We start from the raw sequence: 21,985 nt of genomic DNA on the forward strand, positions 1-21,985 counted from the left end.
TGCGCTGCCGTGGGGGGCTCAGGGAAGCACGGAGGGAGCCCCTTCCCTGCCAATGCTTCCCTTTAACCCCCGGTACACCGCGATCGTGTTTGATCGCGGTGTACAAGGGGTTAACGTGTCGGGGGCGGTCCGTGACCGCCCCTGACACATTGTGCCGGGTGTCAGCTGTGATAATCAGCTGACACCCGGCCACGATCAGCGGCGCTCACCACGTGGGCGCTGCTGATCGCTATGACGTACTATCCCGTCCCTGGGAATTAAGTCCCAGGGCACATAGACGGGATAGTACGTATCATGGCAGAAAGGGGTTAAACAGAATGTGTCACTAAGATTTTTTTAATAACTAGAAGCTAAATATTTTTTTTAAAATTTTATTGAATTCTTTAATTTTTTTTTACATTAATTCTTTTTATATTGTTTTCCATACACTATAATAGAAACGGCTATCTTGCACAAGTTGCTGCTAATGACAGCAGTTGCAGAAACAATAGAAATCAGTATTCTGAAGACCATTCACTGACTTTACTTGATAATTTTATGGGCATGTTCTGTGACCTGTGGCAGAGGTCAATGTGCAGGGAGGGGGAGAAGGTGAGCTGTGTATCATCTGTTGTCAATAGTGGACCTGGTGCTATCTAGGAAGTAAACGTAAACCCCACTTACGGTACCACTGCAGCTGTTCACGCATGGCACCTCTGGCATAGACCATCAAGTCTTCTGGCATTGTTGGCAAAAAGGAATTCTAGAAATGATGAAATATATCAGTATATTTTATATATGCCTCACTGTCTAATAATATTACCAAGGAAAGTAAAACAGGATTTTTGGTTGCTTACGGTAAAATCTGTTTCTCGGAGCCTTCATTGGGAGACACAGGAACCATGGGTGTATGCTGCTGCCACTAGGAGGCTGACATTATGCACAAAAAAAGTTAGCTCCTCCTCAGCAGTATACACCCCACCGACTGGCACTAGGTTAATTAGTTAGTGAGAAAGCAGTAGGAGCATGAACAATATAAAGAGAAAAACAAACACCTCAACTGTAACAATTTAACATAGAAAGAAGAGCTGATAAACATGGGAGGTAGCCGTGTCCCCCAATGAAGGCTCAGAGAAACAGATTTTACTGTAAGCAATCAAAAATCCTGTTTTCTCTATCACTTCATTGGGGTACACAGGAACTATGGGACGTCCCAAAGCAGTCACTGGGGAGGGAACAGCAGAAAACTTCTTTCAGGTCGGAGAACTTACCACTGCCGCTTGCAAGATCCTTCTGCCTAGGCTGGCGTCCACCGAGGCGTAGGTATGGACCCTATAAAATTTTGCAAACGTGTGGACGGAAGACCAAGTTGCCGCTTTTCAAAGTTGTAGGGGGATGCCCTATGGTGCACCGCCCCCAGGAGGCGCCCACTGCCTGGGTAGCGTGAGCCTTAATCCCAGGGGGTTGCACTCTGTTCTTGACCCGGTAAGCCTCCAAAATTGCCCTTATGAACCAGCGAGCAATCCTAGCCTTGGAGGCCGGCAGGCCTCTTCGTGCACCATCTGGAATGATGAAAAGAGAGTCCGTCTTCCTAAGGGGGGCAGTCCTAACCAGATAGACCCTCACCGCTCTGACCAGGTCTAGCTTGTTCAACAAACGCTCCAGAGGATGAGTCGAGCAGGACAAAAGGAAGGGAGAACAATGTCCTCATTTAGGTGAAAAGCAGACACCACCTTAGGGAGGAAGGAAGGCGGAGGCCGCAAAACCACCTTATCCTGGTGAAGAACCAAGAAAGGGGCGGCAACAAGAAAGAGTCGCCAACTCCAAGATGCGCCTGATGGAGGTGATGGCCACAAGAAAGGCCTTCCAGGACAGTAAGGACAGAGAAACCTCTTAGAGAAGTTCAAAAGGAGAACTCCTCAGGGCTTCCAGGACTAGATTGAGGTCCCAGGGATCCACAGGAGTCCGGTACGGAGGAGCCGCATGTGCTACCACCTGAAGAAAGGTTCTGACCTGAGATCGGGAGGATAAACTCCTCTGGAAAAGAATGTAAAGCGCAGACACCTGACCCTTTAGCGAACTAAGGGCAAGACCAGTCCAGTCCCGCCTGAAGAAACGCCAAAATAGAAGGGAGAGAAAAGGACATAGGCGGAATGTGATTGGACTCACACTAGCTGAAGTAGGCTTTCCAGGTTCGATAATAGACCCTGGAAGACGACGGCTTTCTAGCCTAGATCATGTTGTAAATCACCCGATCTGAAAAACAGGACGCTCTCAGTACTGCGGTTTCAACAGCCACGCCGTTAAATTGCGCGACCGAGAATTCCCGTGGCAGGTCGGTCCTTGGGACAACAGATTTGGTCTGTCTGGAAGCCTCCAAGGGGAGTCAGAGAGAAGATTGACGATCTCTGCGAACCAAGACCTTCTGGGCCAATCCGATGCTATCAATATGACAGGCACCCTTTCCGCCTTGATCTTCTTCAATAGCCTGGGAAGAAGGGGAAGGGGAGGAAACAGATAGTGAAGCATGAACTGCGACCAGGGAATGGCCAGAGCATCGAAGCCCACTGCGAGAGGATCGCTCGACCTGGAGACGAACCATGGAACCTTCCTGTTCAGCTGGGATGCCATGAGGTCCACATCTGGAGTTCCCCATCGAATGCAAATGTGACAGAAGACCTCCTGATGCAGACCATTCTCCTGCTGCGAGGCCCTAGCAGCTGAGAAAATTGGTGGCCAAGTTGTACACGCCGGGAATATGCACTGTGGATATCGCCGGAGCCGACGTCTCTGCCCAGAGAAGAATCTTGGCTACCTCGGCCATCACCAAGGGACTCAGAGTCCCTCCCTGGTGATTGAGATATGCCACTGCCGTGGCATTGACTTTCTGAACTCGGATTGACAGATCCCTGAGAAGCCTTTCCCAGTGAAGGCGGGACAGAAGAATAACCCTTATCTCAAGGATGTTGATCAGCAGAGAGGATTGCCGAGTCAACCAACGTCCTTCGAAAGTCAGGTGGCGAAATAACGCCCCCAGCCTATAAGGCTGGCATCCATCGTCACCACCTGCCAGTGAACAGGAAGGAAGGACCGGCCCAGGAAGATGAGGTGGGATGACAGCCACCAATTGAGAGACCGTCTGACTTGGAAAGAGAGCCAAATTGGAAGATCCAGAGAGAGAACAGACCTGTCCCACTGCAAAAGGATGGCCTGCTAAAGTGGTCTTGAGTGGAATTTGGCAAAAGGGATCGCCTCCGACGCTTCTACCATCCTCCCTAGGACCTTCATGGCTGGGCGGAAGGAAGGAAGCCGAGGACCCTGTAGAGAGCAAACTCTGTGCTGGAGAATTGCTCTCTTCTCTTTGGGAGGAAAGACCCTTGTCTGACGGGTATCGAATAGCACGCCTAAAAAAATCAGACGCTGAGTCGGAACAAGGCAGGTCTTCTTCCTGTTGACAAGCCACCTGAAACAGGACAGAGTGCCGAGAACTATGGCCAGGCTTTCCTGGGCCTGAGAAAAAGATGGAGCCTTGATGAGGATATTGTCGAAGTATGGCATGAGTACTAGACCTCTGATCCTCAAAATGGCCATCAACGCTGCCAAGATTTTTGTGAAAACCCTGGGAGCGGTTGCGAGTTCGAACGGCAGGGCTCAAACTGGAATTGGTCCTGCTGTACCGCAAAACGCAGGTATCTCTGATACCTTTGGAAAATAGGGACATGGAAATGGGCATCATGGATGTCTATGGAGCACAGGAATTCCTGCGCCTGCATGGAAGCAATTACTGAATGAAGGGACTCCATCCTGAAATACTGCAGGCGAACCCTTTTGTTCAATAACTTCAGATCCAGGATGGGCAAAACTGCGCCGTTTTTTTTGGGACCACAAACAGGTTTGAATAGAAACCTGTGAAACGTTCCCGGTCTGGGAAGGGAACGATTACCCCCAAACTGAGAAGAGAGGTGATGGATGCAAAGAAACACGGAACCAGAGAAGGATCTCTTGGGGGACGGGATTCGAAGAATCGATCTCTGGGCCACGAAGCAAACTTTATTTTGTATCCTGAGGATACAACCTCCCTGTGACCCATGCGCCCTCCACAGAGGTGAGCAAACGTCTCTGAAAAAAAAAAAAAAAAAGATGACTGCCCAGCCTGAAAGATACGCTGTGGTCTCGATACGAGTCATGCCGAAGATGATCTGTCAGGTCCAGGCCTGGCGGATCTACCTTGGATGTCACGGGAACGCCAAGAAGGGGAGGGTTTTGAAGGAAACGTTCTTCCTAACCTGGCGAGCCTGCAGACTCTGCTGGCGGGAAAAATCCTCGGTCGCGGCAAGCCGCGAAAGGGACTAAAGGACCGAAAGTGCCTCTTTCAGAGGAGGCCGGCGAGGTTTGGACTGGGGGAGAAGGGATCTCGTGCCCCCAGTGGCATCTTTAATAATTTGGTCCAACATGGAGCAGAACAGACGTGACGCCTGGAAAGGTAGGCTGGTAAGGGACTTTTTTGACGAAAAGTCGGCCTGCCAGGCCTTAAGCCAAATAGTCCGTTGGATAGCCACGATATTGCTGGATGCCTGAGCTGCACAAGACGCGGCATCCAGGGAGGCAGATACCATGTACTTTTCCCTGCATGAGAAATCTGGTCGTCGAGATCCGCCAGATCTTCTGGTTGAGCTCCAGCAAGAATGCCCTGATGGACTTGTTTGGCCCATTTGGCTATGGACTTCGAGACCCAAGTAGAGGCAAATGCCCGACATAATGTAGAAGTGACCGCTTCGAAGGCTGACTTTGCAAAAGATTCTATAATCCTGTCTTTGGAATCCTTGAGGGATGCTTCATTAGTATGCGGGAGGACCGTGTTGGTGGACAGTCTGGAAACTGGTGGGTCCACAGTCGGAGAAGCTGTCCAATTGGCGGTGAGCACAGGAGAAAAGGGATATAGGACGCCGAGGCGCTTCCCTCTTTGAAAGCATCTGGTCTCTCTTTTCTTGGCAAGTACCTCCTCAACTTCTCTATGAGGAGCGAAGATCTTGGAAAGTGGTTTAGACCGTCTAAACGAAACCGCATGATCTGCGGGTTCCGTAGAGGTGTCCTTGATGCTAAAGGTCTGGTTGACCGCAACAAGGAGGCTCTGGACCATATCTCTCATGTTAGAGGTTTGGTCCGAATACAGGTCCGAATCATCCTTTGATGGTGCATTTAAAATGCCTCACCTGACTCAGGAGAGGAAGATCGGGAAGAGGCAGACTGCCGGGGAAGACTGGGGGACAAGAGGGAGCGGGCAGAGGACCTAGAATGGTGCTTCTTTCTGGATCTATCGCGGTCTGTGTTGGAAGGCCCAGACGGCGATTCCTGTGACCCACTAGCAACTACAGAAGTCGGAAGGGGCAACCTGTCAAGTACGGACACCAGGGTCTGTGATACCTTGGTAAGGTCCGCCGCGGACTAAGACAGAGAGGCGGCCCAACCTGAAATAGGGGCCTCACTCTCACCTGGGGCAGAAGGGGACTCCTGGACGGTGGGCACAGTTGGATTGCTAAAGTCTTGACAGAGGGGAGAGGACTGACCTGAAGGAAGCTTGCATTTGTACGAAGAGCACACACAGTGTCTGACAAGGATAGAGGAAGAAGAAGAAGAGGAGGTGGGAGGGCGAGAACGCGCTCCTATAGAATTAGGCATGATGAGCAAACCCACTAACTGATGCCAGAAGGATAGGGGACAGAGAGATGCACAGGAGAGTGTCAGTCTGAAAGCAGCTACTCACAAGAGATGCAATCGTCCTGTATTCAGCTGTCGTCCTGTATTGCGCTTCCAGGCTGTAGGGCTGCGGTACTAGGAAGAGGAGATTCCGCAGGATGAAGGCACTATCCACAATCCGGAAAATGGAGGCCGCAAGAGGATGCCCAGCTCCAGGAGGGAAAAGCGCGCACTGCAGGGACGCACACTTAAAAGTCTGCTCTAAAACCGGAAAAGGGTGGAATAGCCAAGCGCCCGATCCAGCAGCAGCAAGATGGCGCCGGCTCCGGGCAGAGAGATGACGCCGAGGGGGTCAGAGCTAACCACAGGCAGGAAGGAGCTGACTAAGCGACGGGTGGGAGAAATGCTCTCCCGAAGAGCAGGAAGAAGGGGGAGGAGCCAACGCTGCAGCTAGGCCCGAGTGAAGCTGGGACCTAGATTACAGCTGGTGACCGCCGGAGCATGGGGGAGCGTCGAGGAGGTAATTAAAGGTGAAAGACCCCTAAAGCCCTCTATTAAAATAAAGGATTTTTTTTTTTTTAATCTTCTTCCTTGATCTTCTTACTGTACCAGTTCTTCACCAGCACCTGGGAGGAGAGAGAGAAAAGTACCTCCCCATCCAGGAAAGATCGGACGTCTCAAAATCCTGCGTTGTGGGACATCTGGGTCTCCTCAAACCGATAAGCTCTGGTGGGCGACGGAGGCAGGACCAATGATCTGATCACCTGAACACGCTTCTGTGTTAGGGGTTGGGGTCCTGCTGAGTAGACGTATGAGGATACGGGGTGGAAGTACACGCCGTACTCATAGTCTCTTTGAGGGAGTACAGTAGTGACTGCTCACACACCAATTCCCTCTGGGTACCTGAAAAGAAACGACGCACATTAGGTAGATATGGGTCTAATGAAAGACCCGTGTCCACCTTCTACTGACACGAAGCTAAAACTGATTAACCTAGTGCCAGTCGGTGGGGTGTATAGTACAGAGGAGGAGCTAAGTTTTTTTGTGAATAGTGTCAGCCTCCTAGTGGCAGCAGCATACACCCATGGTTCCTGTGTCCCCCAATGAAGCGATAGAGAAAAAACAATCTCCAGGATTGCATTACCTGCATTCTTGTTGGCTGAAAAGCCATATTTCTTAGTGGTGAAAGAAGTGGATGATTCCCATTTAGTAGTACAGCAGCCATATGTGTGGCGAGTCCGAAAACTGTGACTTGTGAGCTCCTCATGCCAGGAACGACACGTAGCACTGGACGACTGTTGTCGAGCAATGTCTCCAGAAACCGTCTCATTGCTGCCTCTTGAAGAACCTTGATGTTCTTGATAAAATTCTTCACATCTTCATGTTCCTATATTAGAAAAATTGGTGAATATAATTGATGGGTAACTGCAATATCAGACATCTACAGATATAGTCAGGGGTGTACTGGAGCCAGGTACTTTGGCAGTCAGGGTACAGCGGAGTGTAAAGAGGGGCCATCTCCTTGTGTTTTTTTTTCCCCTAAGTCTTAAAACCGGGCTCGCTGTGCCTGTTGCCTGTAAAGTGCCGTGGGCACAGATAGGTCAGGTTTTATGACAATCTTGTCGATGTGGCGCTCTTTAGGGTCACAGTAATATCATCAGCTCTGCACCTTCTGGCATTGGGGTGGAGGAGTTCAGCTTCACTCAATGGTCTCCCACCTGCCCCTATGCTATGTCAAAAATGCTGATTAAAAACTTGCAGCCTTCTCATTTCAGCAAGTGGTTTGTCATGGGTAATAAGCTGCGCACAGTGATGGTGACCTCTAAGTGTGGCATGAAGAAGGCGCTGCTGGCACTAGACATTGGGTCATCTGGAAGGCATGGACATCACCGAGAAGAGAATGAGAAAAAAAAGACCAATGTTGTGCAGGGCAAGGATGCTCAGAAGGCTCATGCTCTAGATCGGTGTCCTCACCAGGCAGGACTGTGCAGCTTAGCTTCATTTTATGCTTGTAAGAATTTTTTTTTCTTCTATCAGTGTTCCCACACCAGGGGGCCTCCTGCTCTCACGGATATCTTTCCCTTACAAAATATATATGTATGGGACTAGGAGTAACCTATGTGCCGGGGGTTGGGGCTGCAGTGATAAGTGATATGGGTAGGTACTAGTCTAAAGGCCCCGTTACACATAACGATGTCCCACCGGTTCCCACCAATAATCCGACATGGCTGGGATCGCTGGGAAATCGTTAGGCTGATCGTTGGTGAGCTGTCACATAGACAGCCCCTCCAGCGACCAGGACCAGCGAGCAAACTGGTTTCCAAGGTAAACAGCGGGTATCTAAGAGCCGCGCGGCTCTTAGATACCCACTGTTTACATTGGAAACCAGCGTCCAGCATCTTTGATCTCTGGTCTCTCGCTGCCACACGCAGCGATGCGTGCTGGCCAGCAGAGACTAACGATCAAAAAACGGCCCAGGACGTTGGAACGCGATCAGCAATACCCAGCGGGGGGGCCAGTCGCTGATCCATGTCACACACAGCGATTTCGCTGGCGAGATCGCTGTGGCATCACAAAATCAGCGATCTCGCCAGCGATATCACTGTGTGTGACAGGGCCCAAGAGTGTATTACTAAACGGCAAAGTCCATCTGGCCTGGCGTCTGTATTTATTTGTGTTGCCATAAAGGCAAAAAATGGCTGCAAAAATGAGTGGTCAAAAATGCCACATCAATAAATTCTATGAGGTAGGGAGAAATTGTCATAGCGGTTTGAGTGGGATGGAAAAGAAAATGAAATACAAGAAACGACTTTACAGTCACTGAGAGTCCCTAGATGGTCAGCCGAGAACTAGTAATTAGCATTATTTTTGGACTGCACCCAGGGATATAGTAATTATTTGTGACTTTAAGGCTATGTGCGGATTCTGCTGCGGCTCTGCAGCGGATTTGGCCCTGCGGATTCGCAGCAGAACTGCATGTGATGTACAGTAGGTTTACATGCTATGTAAACAAAATCCGCAGTGCACATGCTGCGTTTTTTTCCACGCAGATTTGCTGCGGATTGAAAAATGCAGCATGTCCCTTCTTTTGTGCAGTTTTGCTGCAGTTTTCCACCTGCACCATTCTAGAAATCCGCAGGTGGAAAACCGCATGGGAAAACCACACAAAAAATGCACTAAATCAGCATGAAAAATGCAGGAATTAGTAAAATCTGCGCGGAAAATTCCACAGCAGATTCCGCACCGTGTGCACACAGCCTAACAATATTAGTGAAACACTTACAGGTATTGTCCCATGATTAGGATTGTTGCGGACTCCATAATACAAAGTAATTTCCCGGAATACAGCGAGAAGTATGTAGACGGCCAGTTCATGGTCACGCTGTTTACACTCCTAGGAAAGATGAATAAAATCACTTTATGGCAATGTTACTGTCATGTATTATTAAAAGACAAGATGTTTACTTACAAACGAACTGACAGGATGTTTCCTACATTACTGCAATAACATAGGCAAAAACGAAGATCTCAGTGCTGCCTGATGTTACAGGACTAGATTTCCTTAACATTTCAAGTTATTAATTTTTTAGGGGAATTTGCTCTAATAGTTTGTAAGAATTGATAGACAATAAAAGCCGACCCGAGGCTGTTATACTTCATTTTCTACTTTTGTCATGTTGAAGAAGTTCTGCTCCAGGATAAGCCATCAATATCAGATAGGGGTCCAAAGCTCACCAATTGGAGGTTCCTTTCATTATTTAGCAGACATAGCTCCGATCATATTGTAGAGTTATCCCAGGAATCCGTGGCAGATTACCAATTAGGTAACTGACACCAGTCTATGGGCCCCGCATCTTTTGGGGGCCCCACGCAACGGATGAAAAATAATGCTAATTACATATTGAAAAAAATAAATAAATGAGTGTGCCAGCCCTTTGGCCGACATTGGAGGCCAGCTGGAGCCACAGACCTCCATGTGAACATTACAGCAAGCAGCAGTGAAATGGTGTTTTGGCTTTCGTCGGTTATATACAAGAAATCACGAACAGTAGTTGGTTAATGACTTTTTCTGGGTTAAAGTGCATTCAGACATTTGAGCAAATCGGTCAGAGATCAGACCGCAATGTACGGACTGACCGTGGGTGTCCCAACCTGAGCGTGATTGCTTCATAGAAATATATGAGGCTGTTGGGTTAGGAGATCCACGGCCAGCTCATGCATTGTGATCAGATCACAGATCGATATGCATGGACATCTGTATTTGCCCTTGTAACGAAGTTTGATTAACTTAATTTTTGTTCTGTTTAATAAAAATATAATTTGTGTTTTAAAATAGTTTTTAGTAAATGTAAAAACGTATTAAGAAATAATTTGCTTGAGGTGCCCAAGATTTTGACTGCCTTGGAGCCTCCACAGGGTTTTATAGGCAACGCCAGGAATTATAACTGAGGAGCTCAGTCCTGTTTACTTTACACTGCAAAACTAAAAGTGCAGAGCTGTGACTGATAGACAATGATTGAGACGTGGGGCTCACTGGAGTCCAACGAGCTGATTAGCAGGAGTGTAGTGAGGAGAACCCTGAACCATCTGATACTGATGACCCATCCTATGACCCATCTGATATTGATGAAACATCCTATGACCCATCTGATACTGATGACCCATCCTATGACCCATCTGATATTGATGACCGATCCTATGACCATATCCTATGACCCTTCTGATATTGATGCCCCATCCTATGACCCATCCTGATACTGATGACCCTTCCTATATTGATGACTCATCTGATTTTGATGACCCACCCTATGACCCATATGATATTAATGACCCATCTGATATTGATGACCCATCCTATGACCTATCCTAATATTGATGTCCAATCCTATGACCCATCCTGATACTGATGACCCATCCTATACTGATGACTCCTCTGATATTGATGACCCATCTGAAACTGATGACCCACACGAAGGATACAAAATACAATAATTATCTCTTAAATAATTTTTACGTGTAATTACCAGCTGAATTAGGTAGTATTAGTACCTGTAATGCTTTTACAATCCTGTCTTCCTTGCCCTCTAATATTGCTTGACCAATGCCATCTCTGAGAACTTTGTAGCTGTTACCGCACACCAGAAAAGGATCAATTTGACTCGTTTGAGCGTCCTGCAGCAAAAAACAAAACAAAAGAGCAATACATGATTTTAATCAGCCCTTGAATGTCATGAGAGTATATTATACTGTCTATATAAGTGAATCATCTGCATCTTGCTCAAAATCGTGTATAGCCCAGGCAAACGTGGTTTGTGCTCTGAGTCTTCACCTTTGTGTGGATCTGGATGTGACCCCAATGTGGATGCAGGAGAAGCTCATAAATGTACCAAACTTTTCTTAGTCCACCTGATCGTGGTTATTGTCTGTTGTGCATTGCCCATTATATCTGGGAGCAATCGTGTGTACATGGCAGAAAGAACAGCTCAGTAGGAGAAAGGAGACACGTCCCCTTTATATGTTTCACCAGCACACTATTTATGGTTACAATATAAAACACAATGTAGGACCCTTCAAGTCCCATACACTAATCATTCACCGGTTGCCCAATGATTTTTCTTTCTGTGGATGCAGCGATGACTTGTCATTATGATGTTGAGCAGTGGTGACGTCAGTGATTAACAGAGAAATACAGTACAACATAGAAAGACCAGGAACAGAACAAAAAAAAAAATCACCTGTGTGAGAGCAGTGAGGACATTTCAAGGTAAAAGCACGACTCCAGCATTTATTCTACTGCTGGAGTGGTGCTTCAAATATAAGTCCCCTGCCCCGTCTTATACTCATCTTCCAGGGTTTTCATCTGTATCAACTTTGCTGCCTAAACGTGACTTGCCGGCAGCTGCAGTGTTTCATGGAACGAGCCGGAGATCACAACTCAATATAAGCCTATGAGAGTCTCATAGACAGACTTGCACAGAGAGCTTGTGATGTAACCTCTGACTTCCGGTCAGTCAGAAGCTACCCTTACAAGATGACGCCGCAGAGCCAGAGCAGCACTGAAAAAACGGTGAAGTCTCGGAGGGCGAGTATATGTTCAGGGGCAGGGGACTTACATTTAAAGTGCCACTCCAGCACTGAAAAAAAAAAACCCGCTGGAGTGGTGCTTTATGCACATTTTTATTATATATTTTTTTAATTTTTGCCCAAATTCAGTTGGTTAAAGTGAAGTCTGGAAAGCTCCTTGTACAACGTCTACATTTGCAACCAATTTTTATTGCGTCATAAATGTAAAATAAAGCAACTTTTAAGACACTCCCAAATATATGGTTATACATCACATTGTGTATACAGCTCCTGTGCTTTCATATATTCATATATGTTTCTAACACAACAAATTAAAAACAAAGCAGGGAGTTTGGCCTCAGGATCCAGAGGATTTGTTGTTAACCCCTTCATGACCCAGCCTATTTTGACCTTAATGACCTGGCCATTTTTTGCAATTCTGACCAGTGTCCCTTTATGAGGTAATAACTCAGGAACGCTTCAACGCATCCTAGCGATTCTGAGAATGTTTTTTCGTGACATATTGGGCTTCATGTTAGTGGTAAATTGAGGTTGATAATTTTTGCGTTTATTTGTGGAAAAAAAAAAAAAATGGAAATTTGGCGAAAATCTGTTAAACCAGAGAGTTATGTGACACTAAATAGTTAATAAATAACATTTCCCACATGTCTACTTTACATCAGCACAATTTTGGAAACAAAATTTTTTTTTGTTAGGAAGTTGTAAGGGTTACAAGTTGACCAGCGATTTCTCATTTTTACAACGAAATTTACAAAACCATTTTTTAGGGACCATCTCACATTTGTAGTCACTTTGAGGGGTCTATATGGCAGAAAATACCCAAAAGTGACACTATTCTACAAACTGCACCCCTCAAGCTACTCAAAACTACATTCAAGAAGATTATTAACCCTTCAGGTGCTTCACAGGGACTAAAGCAACATGGAAGGAAAAAATGGACATTTTAATTTTCCAACAAAAACTTTCTTTTAGCATCATTTTTTTCATTTTCACATGGGTAACAGGATAAAATGGATACTAAAATTTGTTGGGGAATTTCTTCTGAGTACCCCGATACCTCATATGTGGTCATAAACCACTGTTTGGGTGCACGGCAGGGCTCAGAAGGGAAGGAGCGCCATTTGACTTTTTGAATGGAAAATATGCTGGAATATTTAGCGGTTGCCATGTCGCGTTTGGAGAGCCACTGTGCGCCTAAACATTGGAGCTCCCCCACAAGTGACCCCATTTTGGAAACTAGACCCTCTAAGGAACTTATCTAGATGCATAATGAGCACTTTGAACCCCCAGGTGCTTCACAAATTGATCCATAGAAAAAAAAAATACTTTTTTTTCACAAAAATTTTCTTTTAGCCTCAGGTTTTTCATTTTCACATGGGCAACAGGGTAAAATGGATCCTAAAATTTGTTGGGAAATTTCTCCTGAGTACACCGATACCTCATATCTGGTCATAAACCACTGTTTGGGAGCACGGCAGGTCCCGGAAGGGAAGGAGCGCCATTTGACTTTTTGAATGAAAAATTAGCTCCAATCGCTAGCGGACACCATGTCGCATTTGGAGAGCCCCTGTGTGCCTAAACATTGGAGCTCCCCCACAAGTGACCCCATTTTGGAAACTAGACCCCCGAAGGAACTTATCTAGATGTGTGGTGAGCACTTTGAACACCCAAGTGCTTCACAGAAGATTATAACGCAGAGCCGTGAAAATAGAAATATTTTTTTTCCTCAAAAAATGATTTTTTAGCCCACAATTTTTCATTTTCACAAGGGTAACATGAGAGATTGGACCTCAAAAGTTGTTGTACAGTTTGTCTTGAGTACGCTGGTACCCCATATGTGGTGGGGAACCACTGTTTGGGCACACGTTGTGGCTCGGAAGGGAAGTAGTGATGTTTTGAAATGTCGACTTGATGGAATGGTCTGCGCGCGTCATGTTACGTTTGCAGAGCCCCTGATGCGCCTAAACAGTGGAAACCCCTGACAAGGGACCCCATTTTGGAAACTAGACCACCCAAGGAACTTATCTAGATGTGTGGTGAGCACTTTGAACCCCCAAGTGCTTCACAGAAGTTTATAACGCAGAGCCATGAAAATAAAAATCATTTTTTTTCCACAAAAATAATTATTTTAGCCCCAATTTTTTATTTTCCCAAGGGTAACAGGGGAAATTAGACCCCAAAAGGTGTTGTGCAATTTTTCCTGAGTATGCTGATACCCCATATGTGCGGGGTAAACCACTGTTTGGGCACACATCGGGGCTCAGAATGGAGGGAGCGCTGTTTGACTTTTAAAATGCAAAATTGGGTGGAATAAATGGTGGCGCCATGTCGCGTTCGGAGACCCTGTGATGTGCCTAAACAGTGGAAACCCCTCAATTCTAACTCCAACCCTAACCCCAACACACCCCTAACCCTAATCCCAACTCTAAACCGAACTACAAGCCTAACCCTAATCCCAACCCACCCCTAACCCTAATCTTAACCCTAATTCCAACCCTAATCACAACCCTAGCCCTAATCCCAACCCTAATTCCAACCCTAACCCTAATTTCAACTCTAACCCTAATTCTAACCCTAATTCCAGCCCTAACCCTAATTCCAGCCCTAACCCTAATTCCAGCCCTAACCCTAATTCCAACCCTATGGCTGGGGTCACACTAGAAAGGAATACGGACGAGTGAGAGGCGTTAAAAGCACGCATTACACACGGACCAATGATTCTCTATGGGGCAGCTCCCAACAGCCGTATATTTCTCGGCCGTATTCTACGGTCCGTGCCAATCGCAGCATCCTGCGATTGTCAGGGTATTACGGCCGTAGTACGCCAATGCAAGTCTATGGGTGCGCAAAACATGGATTTTTGTGAGTACTCACCGTAAAATCCTTTTCTCCGAGACGCTCATTGGGGGACACAGAGACTGTGGGTGTGTGCTTCTGCCGTCTGGAGGCCGACACTAAGTGTACAAAAAAAGAGTTAGCTCCTCCTCCGCATACACCCTCGCCCCTAGGCCGGGCGTAACTCAGTTTAGTGCATAAGCAGTAGGAGAACGCGCCTTAAACTCAGGCAAGAAACTATATGTCTGAAAAAGGGGGCCACCCTAAACTTTGTACAAGGATTTGTATAACTCAAAATAAGTAAATGCCAACTGGCTGATAGGGTGGGTGCTGTGTCCCCCAATGAGCGTCTCGGAAAAAGATTTTACGGTGAGTACTCACAAAAATCCATGTTTCTCCTTCGTCTCATTGGGGGACACAGAGACTGTGGGACGTTCTAAAGCAGTCCTCTGGGCGGGATCTTAGCTCACCCAATCCATGCTAATTTGCGCCCCTGATTAGAGGTGCGCAACTGCTGCCTGGAGAATCTTTCTTCCCAGGCTTGCTTCCGAGGATGCCTGGGTATGTACGTTATAATGTTTGACAAACGTATGCAAACTGGACCAGGTAGCTGCTTTGCATACCTGCTCCGCTGAAGCCTGGTGTCGCAGTGCCCATGAGGCACCCACTGCCCGTGCCGAGTGAGCCTTGATCCCTGCCGGAACCGGCGTGCCACTGATTTGATAAGCTTCTTGGACCGTCAGGCGAACCCATCTGGCCAAAGTCGCTCTGGACGCAGCGAGCCCCTTCCGCCGCCCCTCTGGAACCACGAATAGAGAGTCTGTCTGGCGGAATGGCGCTGTCCTTGTCACATACCTTCTAAGAGCTCTTACCAGATCCAGGGTGTGCAAAGCCTTCTCTACCCTGTGCACCGGTGCCGGGCAAAACGAGGGTAAGACAATGTCTTCGTTGATATGAAATGCCGACACAACCTTCGGCAAGAAGGGAGGAGCTGGCCTTAAAACTACCTTATCTTTATAAAAAGTCAGGAACGGCGGTTTACAAGATAAGGCCGCCAATTCCGAAACCCGCCTAATAGACGTTATAGCTACTAGAAAAACGACCTTTCTGGACAGGTAAGGTAAGGAGACCTCTTGCAATGGTTCGAAAGGAGCCTCCTGAAGGACCCTGAGCACCAAGTTCAGGTCCCATGATTCCGTCGGCGCCTTATAGGGGGGTACTAAATGTGCGACCCCCTGCATAAACGTCCTAACCTGCCAGACGGAAGCGACTTTTCGTTGGAAAAGCACCGACAGGGCCGAGATTTGCGTTCTGAGCGAACTCGGAGCCAACCCTGCGTCCAGCCCTGCCTGTAGAAAAGCCAGTACGTTGGGGATCGAAAAAACCAGAGGAGCCACTTCACGATCCCTACACCAACGGAAAAAAACTTCCCAAGTTCGATGATATACTCTCGCCGAGGAAGGCTTTCGGGCACTCACCATCGTGGCCGCCACATCGCGCCTGAATCCTGCCTGTGTTAACAGCCAAGATTCAATGGCCACGCCGTCAAACACAGGGCCCCTAAGTTCGGATGGCAGATCGGCCCTTGGGACAGTAAGTCCGGCCGGTCTGGAAGACGCCAGGGTACGTCCACCACTAGTTGGACCAGATCTGCATACCAGGCCCGCCGGGGCCAGTCTGGGGCCAGCAGAATTGCTGGAACCTTCTCTCTCCTTATTTTCCTGATAACTCTTGGAAGCAGCGGCAGCGGGGGGAACAAGTACGGGAGACGAAACTGGCTCCACGGGAGCACCAGAATGTCTGCTGCGATTGCCTGCGGATCGAGGGATCGAGCGACAAACCTTTGTACTTTGGCATTCTCTCTGGATGCCATAAGGTCCACGTCTGGTGTCCCCCACCGTTGGCAGATCTGCTGAAAGATCTCGGGGTGCAGGGACCATTCCCCTGCCGCGACCCCCTGTCGGCTGAGAAAATCTGCCGCCCAGTTTTCGACTCCTGGAATGTGCACCGCTGAAATTACCACGCGGTTCTTCTCTGCCCAACGCAGTACCAGTCCGACCTCGCGCATGGCTGCCTGGCTGCGCGTGCCCCCTTGATGGTTGACATATGCTACTGCTGTAGCATTGTCCGACTGGATGCGCACCGGCCGGTGTCTCAGGAAACACTGGAAATGTTGCAGGGCCAAACGTATTGCCCGTATCTCCAGAATGTTGATCGGGAGAACTATCTCCTGAACGGACCACCGCCCCTGAGCTATGTGACTCTGGAAAACTGCTCCCCAACCTTGCAGGCTTGCATCGGTCGTCACCACCAACCATTGTTCCGGGGGAAAGGGCTTCCCCTGGACCAGAGACGAGTCGCGAGTCCACCACCGGAGTGAACCTCGTACCAGCGGAGACAACTTGCACCGATGACTGAGAGACAGCAGCCTCCGGTCCCATGCTGTCAAGAGCGCATGCTGAAGCGGACGGAGATGGAACTGGGCAAACGGGATTGCTTCCATCGCCGCCACCATTCTGCCCAACACACTCATGCCGTACCGGATGGATCTGGTGCCCGGCTGTAGAAGGTTCCGTACCCCTTGCTTGATTTTTTGCGCCTTGTCCTGAGGGAGGATCACCAGCCCCCGGGAGGTGTCGAAAATCATGCCTAGGAACACGATTTTTTGGGCTGGAACCAAGGACGACTTGCTCCGATTGATCAACCAGCCCAGACGGGCCAGGGTATCCAGAGTGATACTGACATTGTCCTGGCACTCCTGAAACGACGGCCCTTTTACCAAAAGGTCGTCCAGGTAAGGTAACACCGATATGCCCCGTGCATGCAGGATGGCCATAACCACCGCCATTATCTTTGTAAAGACTCTGGGGGCAGTGGCTAAGCCGAAGGGCAGAGCCACAAATTGGAAATGACGTCCTCCGATCGCAAAACGCAGGAACCTCTGGTGTGGGGGAAATATCGGAATATGCAGATATGCATCCTGCACATCGATCGAGGCTAGGAATTCCCCTGGATCCATGGCTGCAATGATCGAGCGGAGGGACTCCATCCGGAATCGCCTGACCCTGATGAATCTGTTCAGGATCTTTAGATCCAGTACTGGCCTCACAGTCCCGTCTTTTTTGGGGACCGAAAACAGATTGGAGTAAAACCCCTGCGACTCTTCGCCCTGCGGCACTGGGGCGATGACCCCTTTGCGCTGTAGCGTCTTTATAGCCTGTAACAAACTCTCCGCCTGCGAATCTGTCTTGGAAAGTCGGGAACGGAAGAATCGCTGTGGTGGCCGTCCGACAAACTCTATCTTGTACCCGGACGATATTAGTTCTGCCACCCAAGTGTCGCGTGTCACTGCGACCCAAACGTGGCTGAACCCTAGTAGGCGTCCGCCCACTCTGTCGTCCGTAGGTACGGAGCGCCTCCAGTCATTTAGCTGGAGGTTTTTGGGACCTGGCCCCCCTCGCTCTGGGCAAACGGCCTCGGCCTCTACCCAGCGGATTGGCCCTGTAAGAGGCTTGCTTTTCCCTACTCTGGCCATCGTTTGCGGAGGAGTATGCCCTGGCCGAAGTCCCCCCCCAGGGGCTACGAAAAGGTCGAAAACGCCTCTGCGTTTGCCTGAATGCCGGGCAACTTCTCTGCTGCGGGAGGAAACTACTTTTCCCCCCTGTGGCTTCTGAGATAAGCTTGTCCAGCTTCTCACCGAACAGCCGATTGCCCTGAAAAGGCAATGAGGTTAAGGATTTTTTAGAGATAGAATCCGCTTTCCACAGCCTCAGCCATAATGCACGCCTAATGGCGATCGCATTCGCTGCCGCAACGGCCGAACACTCGGCCGCGTCCAGAGAAGCGCTGACAAGATAATCACTCGCTCCTGATATCTGATTTGCCACCTCCAAGACCTCCGCGGGCAGATCCCTGTCTTGGAGGGCCTTATACAGAGCGTCCCCCCACGAAACCATGGCTTTAGCCACCCAAGTTGCCGCAAAGGAGGGGGCCAGAGCCGACCCTGCTGCCTCATATACCGAGCGGGCAAGCCCGTCCATGAGGCGATCAGTTGGGTCCTTTATGGAAGAAACACTGGGTATCGACAATAGCGATCTTGATGCTAAACGTGATACCGGTGGGTCCACTACTGGCGACTCTACCCAACCCTTATGGAGCTCAGGAGGAAACGGATACTTTGCTTGCAGCGCTTTTTGCATTGCAAAACGCTTATCCGGGTGTTCTCTATGTTTCTGGACTAGCTCCTCAAACTCCGGATGCGTGGCAAACCTTCTATGTGGTCGCCTGGATTTCTTGAAAGAGACCTTGTGACCTGAGGCTGTGGGCACCTCGTCCTCGATCTCTAATGTCTGGTTGACTGCCTCAATGAGACTGTCCACCGAGTCCTGGAACCCCAGGCTTTCTAGATTCCAGGCCTCCTCCTCCTCTCCTTCATCCTGATCGCTCCCTGAGCTCAGCGACGGGGAACGGGATGCCCTAATACCCGCCGCCGAAGCCCCGGAGGGCCCGGCCGACGGGGAACGAGCCCTTTTGATATGAGCTTGCCTGGTACTGGAGCGACCTCTAATGGTTGGAGGGTCCTGAGACGAGGACGAGCTCTCTTCCGCTGGCAGACCACCATCCTTGTTCCTGCCCGGGCCCTGAAGGGATTCAATTGCCCTTGTGAGGGACAGCATAGATTGCGATAAGGACACCGCCCATTCCGGGGGGTCCTGACCCCTGGGTTCAGAAACAGTGGGGGGCTCCTGGGCGCGCTCCGACCCGCAGGCTTCACAATATTTACCCGCCTGTGCCTTTGGCAGCCTGACCCCACAGGACACGCAAACCGCGTAAAGGAAAGAGTGAGCTTTCCCTTTGGCAGACATACTTGCACAGGCTGAAGGCAGGGAGAAGGAGGAGGAGGGTAACCCCTTCCCTGACAACCAGTGCGGTTCTCCAAACGGAGTTACACTCACCCACCGGCAGGGTCCCACTCCTGTTTGAAGTACCCCGGGAAGCTCCGGATGCGTGGACGCGAGGTGGTGGGGCGGAAGTCTCCTCTCCGGGACCTGTGCGCCCGCCGTTTTCCACCCCTTGAGCCCCAGGCCTCCTGCTCCTATACAGCGCGTCTCCCCGACGTCAGTGGGCGGGACTTCCGGCTACCACCGGAAGTCGGCGCGCGTCCTCGCGCGATAGTCACGGACTTCCTCCTGCCGCGGCCGCCGGCGGGCTTCCGGCCGCACTCCGGTGTGCGGCGTCCAGTTGCAACGCCACTCTGGCTACCATTACACACTGGGGCAAACTTGCGGTGCGCTCCAGGAGCGGATCCCCCAAATATTAAAGGTGAGCAGGGCCATCCGCCGTGGGCTCCATCCCCGGCAGGGGGGGGGGGGGGGGGGGTTTCGGAAGGGTCCCACTCCCTTCTGGTACCGGCTTCTTCCCCCTGTACCTGCGCCTCCAATTCAGCCCCTGGACTCACTACCAAGGGGTGGAAGGGGCCTCCATACATTGTTGTTGTAGGAGAGGAACAACGTGGAGGCTGACCCCTGGTTCTGCTCACACGTGCTCGCCTGATGAAGTTATGGGGAAACCGAATCCTCTTATCAGGACGCGTTGCCCCTCTTTTAAAAAATAGTTGTCTGGCAAAAAGTCCCAGATGTGTCCCTCGGTGCGGGAGAGGACACGTGGAGGGTTACTCACACGTGGTCGCCCGTTGATGATTTGGGGAGATCGGATCCTCTCTATAGGATCCGTCGCCCCTGTCTTATCTTCATAGAAAAAAAGGAAAGAAAAAAAAAAAAAAAAAATCTAGTCTGGAGCTCCAGACTGCGTGTGCCTCCATCAGACACTAAGCAAAAACTGAGTTACGCCCGGCCTAGGGGCGAGGGTGTATGCGGCGGAGGAGGAGCTAACTCTTTTTTTGTACACTTAGTGTCGGCCTCCAGACGGCAGAAGCACACACCCACAGTCTCTGTGTCCCCCAATGAGACGAAGGAGAAAAATACGGATTACACACGGACCACACATGTGACTTGCGAGAAATACGCACCAGGTGTCTTTTAGCAAAGCCGGCAATTCAGTGCGCTATTCAGTAAACTCACACTGACAGTTTTAATAAAGAAACGAAAGGATATATACACATAGAATACATATATATATATATATATGCATTCTATGTGTCTATATCTATTCTTTGGTTTCTGTTAGAAACCCTGTCATAGGGCTCCATTATATGTCCATTTTGCAAGCCTGCGAGAAAATCTCGCCATACGGATGACATACGGATGCTGACATGCGCAAAATACACGACCACAAATTGCTTACGGATGACATACGGAGCACTACTTAGGGGTCATTCATCCGTATTACGCATGTAAAATACGGACCGTATTTTACGTCGGTTAGTGTGACCCCGGCCTTACCCTAATTCCAGCCCTAACGCTAATTCCAACCCTAACCCTAATTCCAGCCCTAACCCTAATGCCAACCCTAATGGAAAAATACAAATATTTTCTTTATTATATTATATATCCCTACCTATGGGGGTGATAAAGGGGGGGTTTATTTACTTTTTTTTTTTATTTTGATCACTGTGAGAGTTTCTCACAGTGATCAAAATAAATGAATGAATCTGCAGCCGGCGCACTGCGCATGCGGCCGCCATTTTCCAAGATGGCGGCGGCCATGACGCAGGACACTGGGACGGCCAGGAGGTACCGGGGACGGTGGGGGGGGGGGGGGGAATCGGATGGCTGGGGGGAGCAGAGGGAAGGGGGAGGGGACCTGATGATGACTGCGGCGTCCGATCGCTGCCGTCAGTCGGTGGCGGCAGCCGATCGGCGCCATCAGTCGGTGGGTGGGGGGTCTGATTGCCGTCTCCAGCCATGGCTGATGCTATTGCAGCATCAGCCATGGATGTATTGTAATATTTCACCAAATTTAATTGGTGAAATATTACAATCGTACTGCGCATCCGCCCGCCATTTTCAAAGATGGCGGCGCCCATGCAGGAGGGACGGTGGGACACCGGGAGCCAGAGCGGGACATGACAGGTATCGGGGAGGGTGAGGGGGGATTGGACATCAGGTGGGAGCGGAAGGAAGGAGAGGGGGGGCAGATCGTGACAGCAGCAGCCCATCGCTGCTGTCAGTCCGTGGTGGGGGCCGATCGCCCCCGCAAGCCGGTGTGGGGGGGTTAAATTAGTGTCTCCAGCCATGTCTGATGCTACTGTAGCATCGGCCATGGCTGGATTGTAATATTTCATCAAATTTCAAAATTTCATTGATGAAATATTACTATCGCTCTGATTGGCTGTTTCACTTTCAACAGCCAATCAGAGCGATCGTAGCCACGTGGAGGCTAAGCCACCCCCCCCCGTGGTGAAGCATAAAGGGTCCTTTGTGTGCGGGTC

At 49.5% G+C, this 21,985-nt stretch overlaps 1 protein-coding gene across 1 annotated transcript in view; it reads right to left on the reverse strand.

The window, feature by feature from the left end:
• Positions 1-21,985, reverse strand: part of RNF213 (ring finger protein 213) — a 394,954-nt gene that overhangs the window by 63,145 nt on the left and 309,824 nt on the right. The window contains exons 49-52 of the mRNA XM_073568003.1: positions 10,726-10,848; positions 8,960-9,070; positions 6,821-7,063; positions 664-742 (exon numbers count right to left, since the gene is read on the reverse strand). Of these exons, the coding sequence (XP_073424104.1) occupies positions 664-742; positions 6,821-7,063; positions 8,960-9,070; positions 10,726-10,848 (556 nt within the window). The remainder of the gene's footprint in view (positions 1-663; positions 743-6,820; positions 7,064-8,959; positions 9,071-10,725; positions 10,849-21,985) is intronic.

This window comes from Dendrobates tinctorius, unplaced genomic scaffold, assembly GCF_039654945.1.
Source record: "Dendrobates tinctorius isolate UK_male_01 unplaced genomic scaffold, ASM3965494v1 ptg000020l, whole genome shotgun sequence".
In the NCBI taxonomy this organism is placed as follows: domain Eukaryota; kingdom Metazoa; phylum Chordata; class Amphibia; order Anura; family Dendrobatidae; genus Dendrobates; species Dendrobates tinctorius.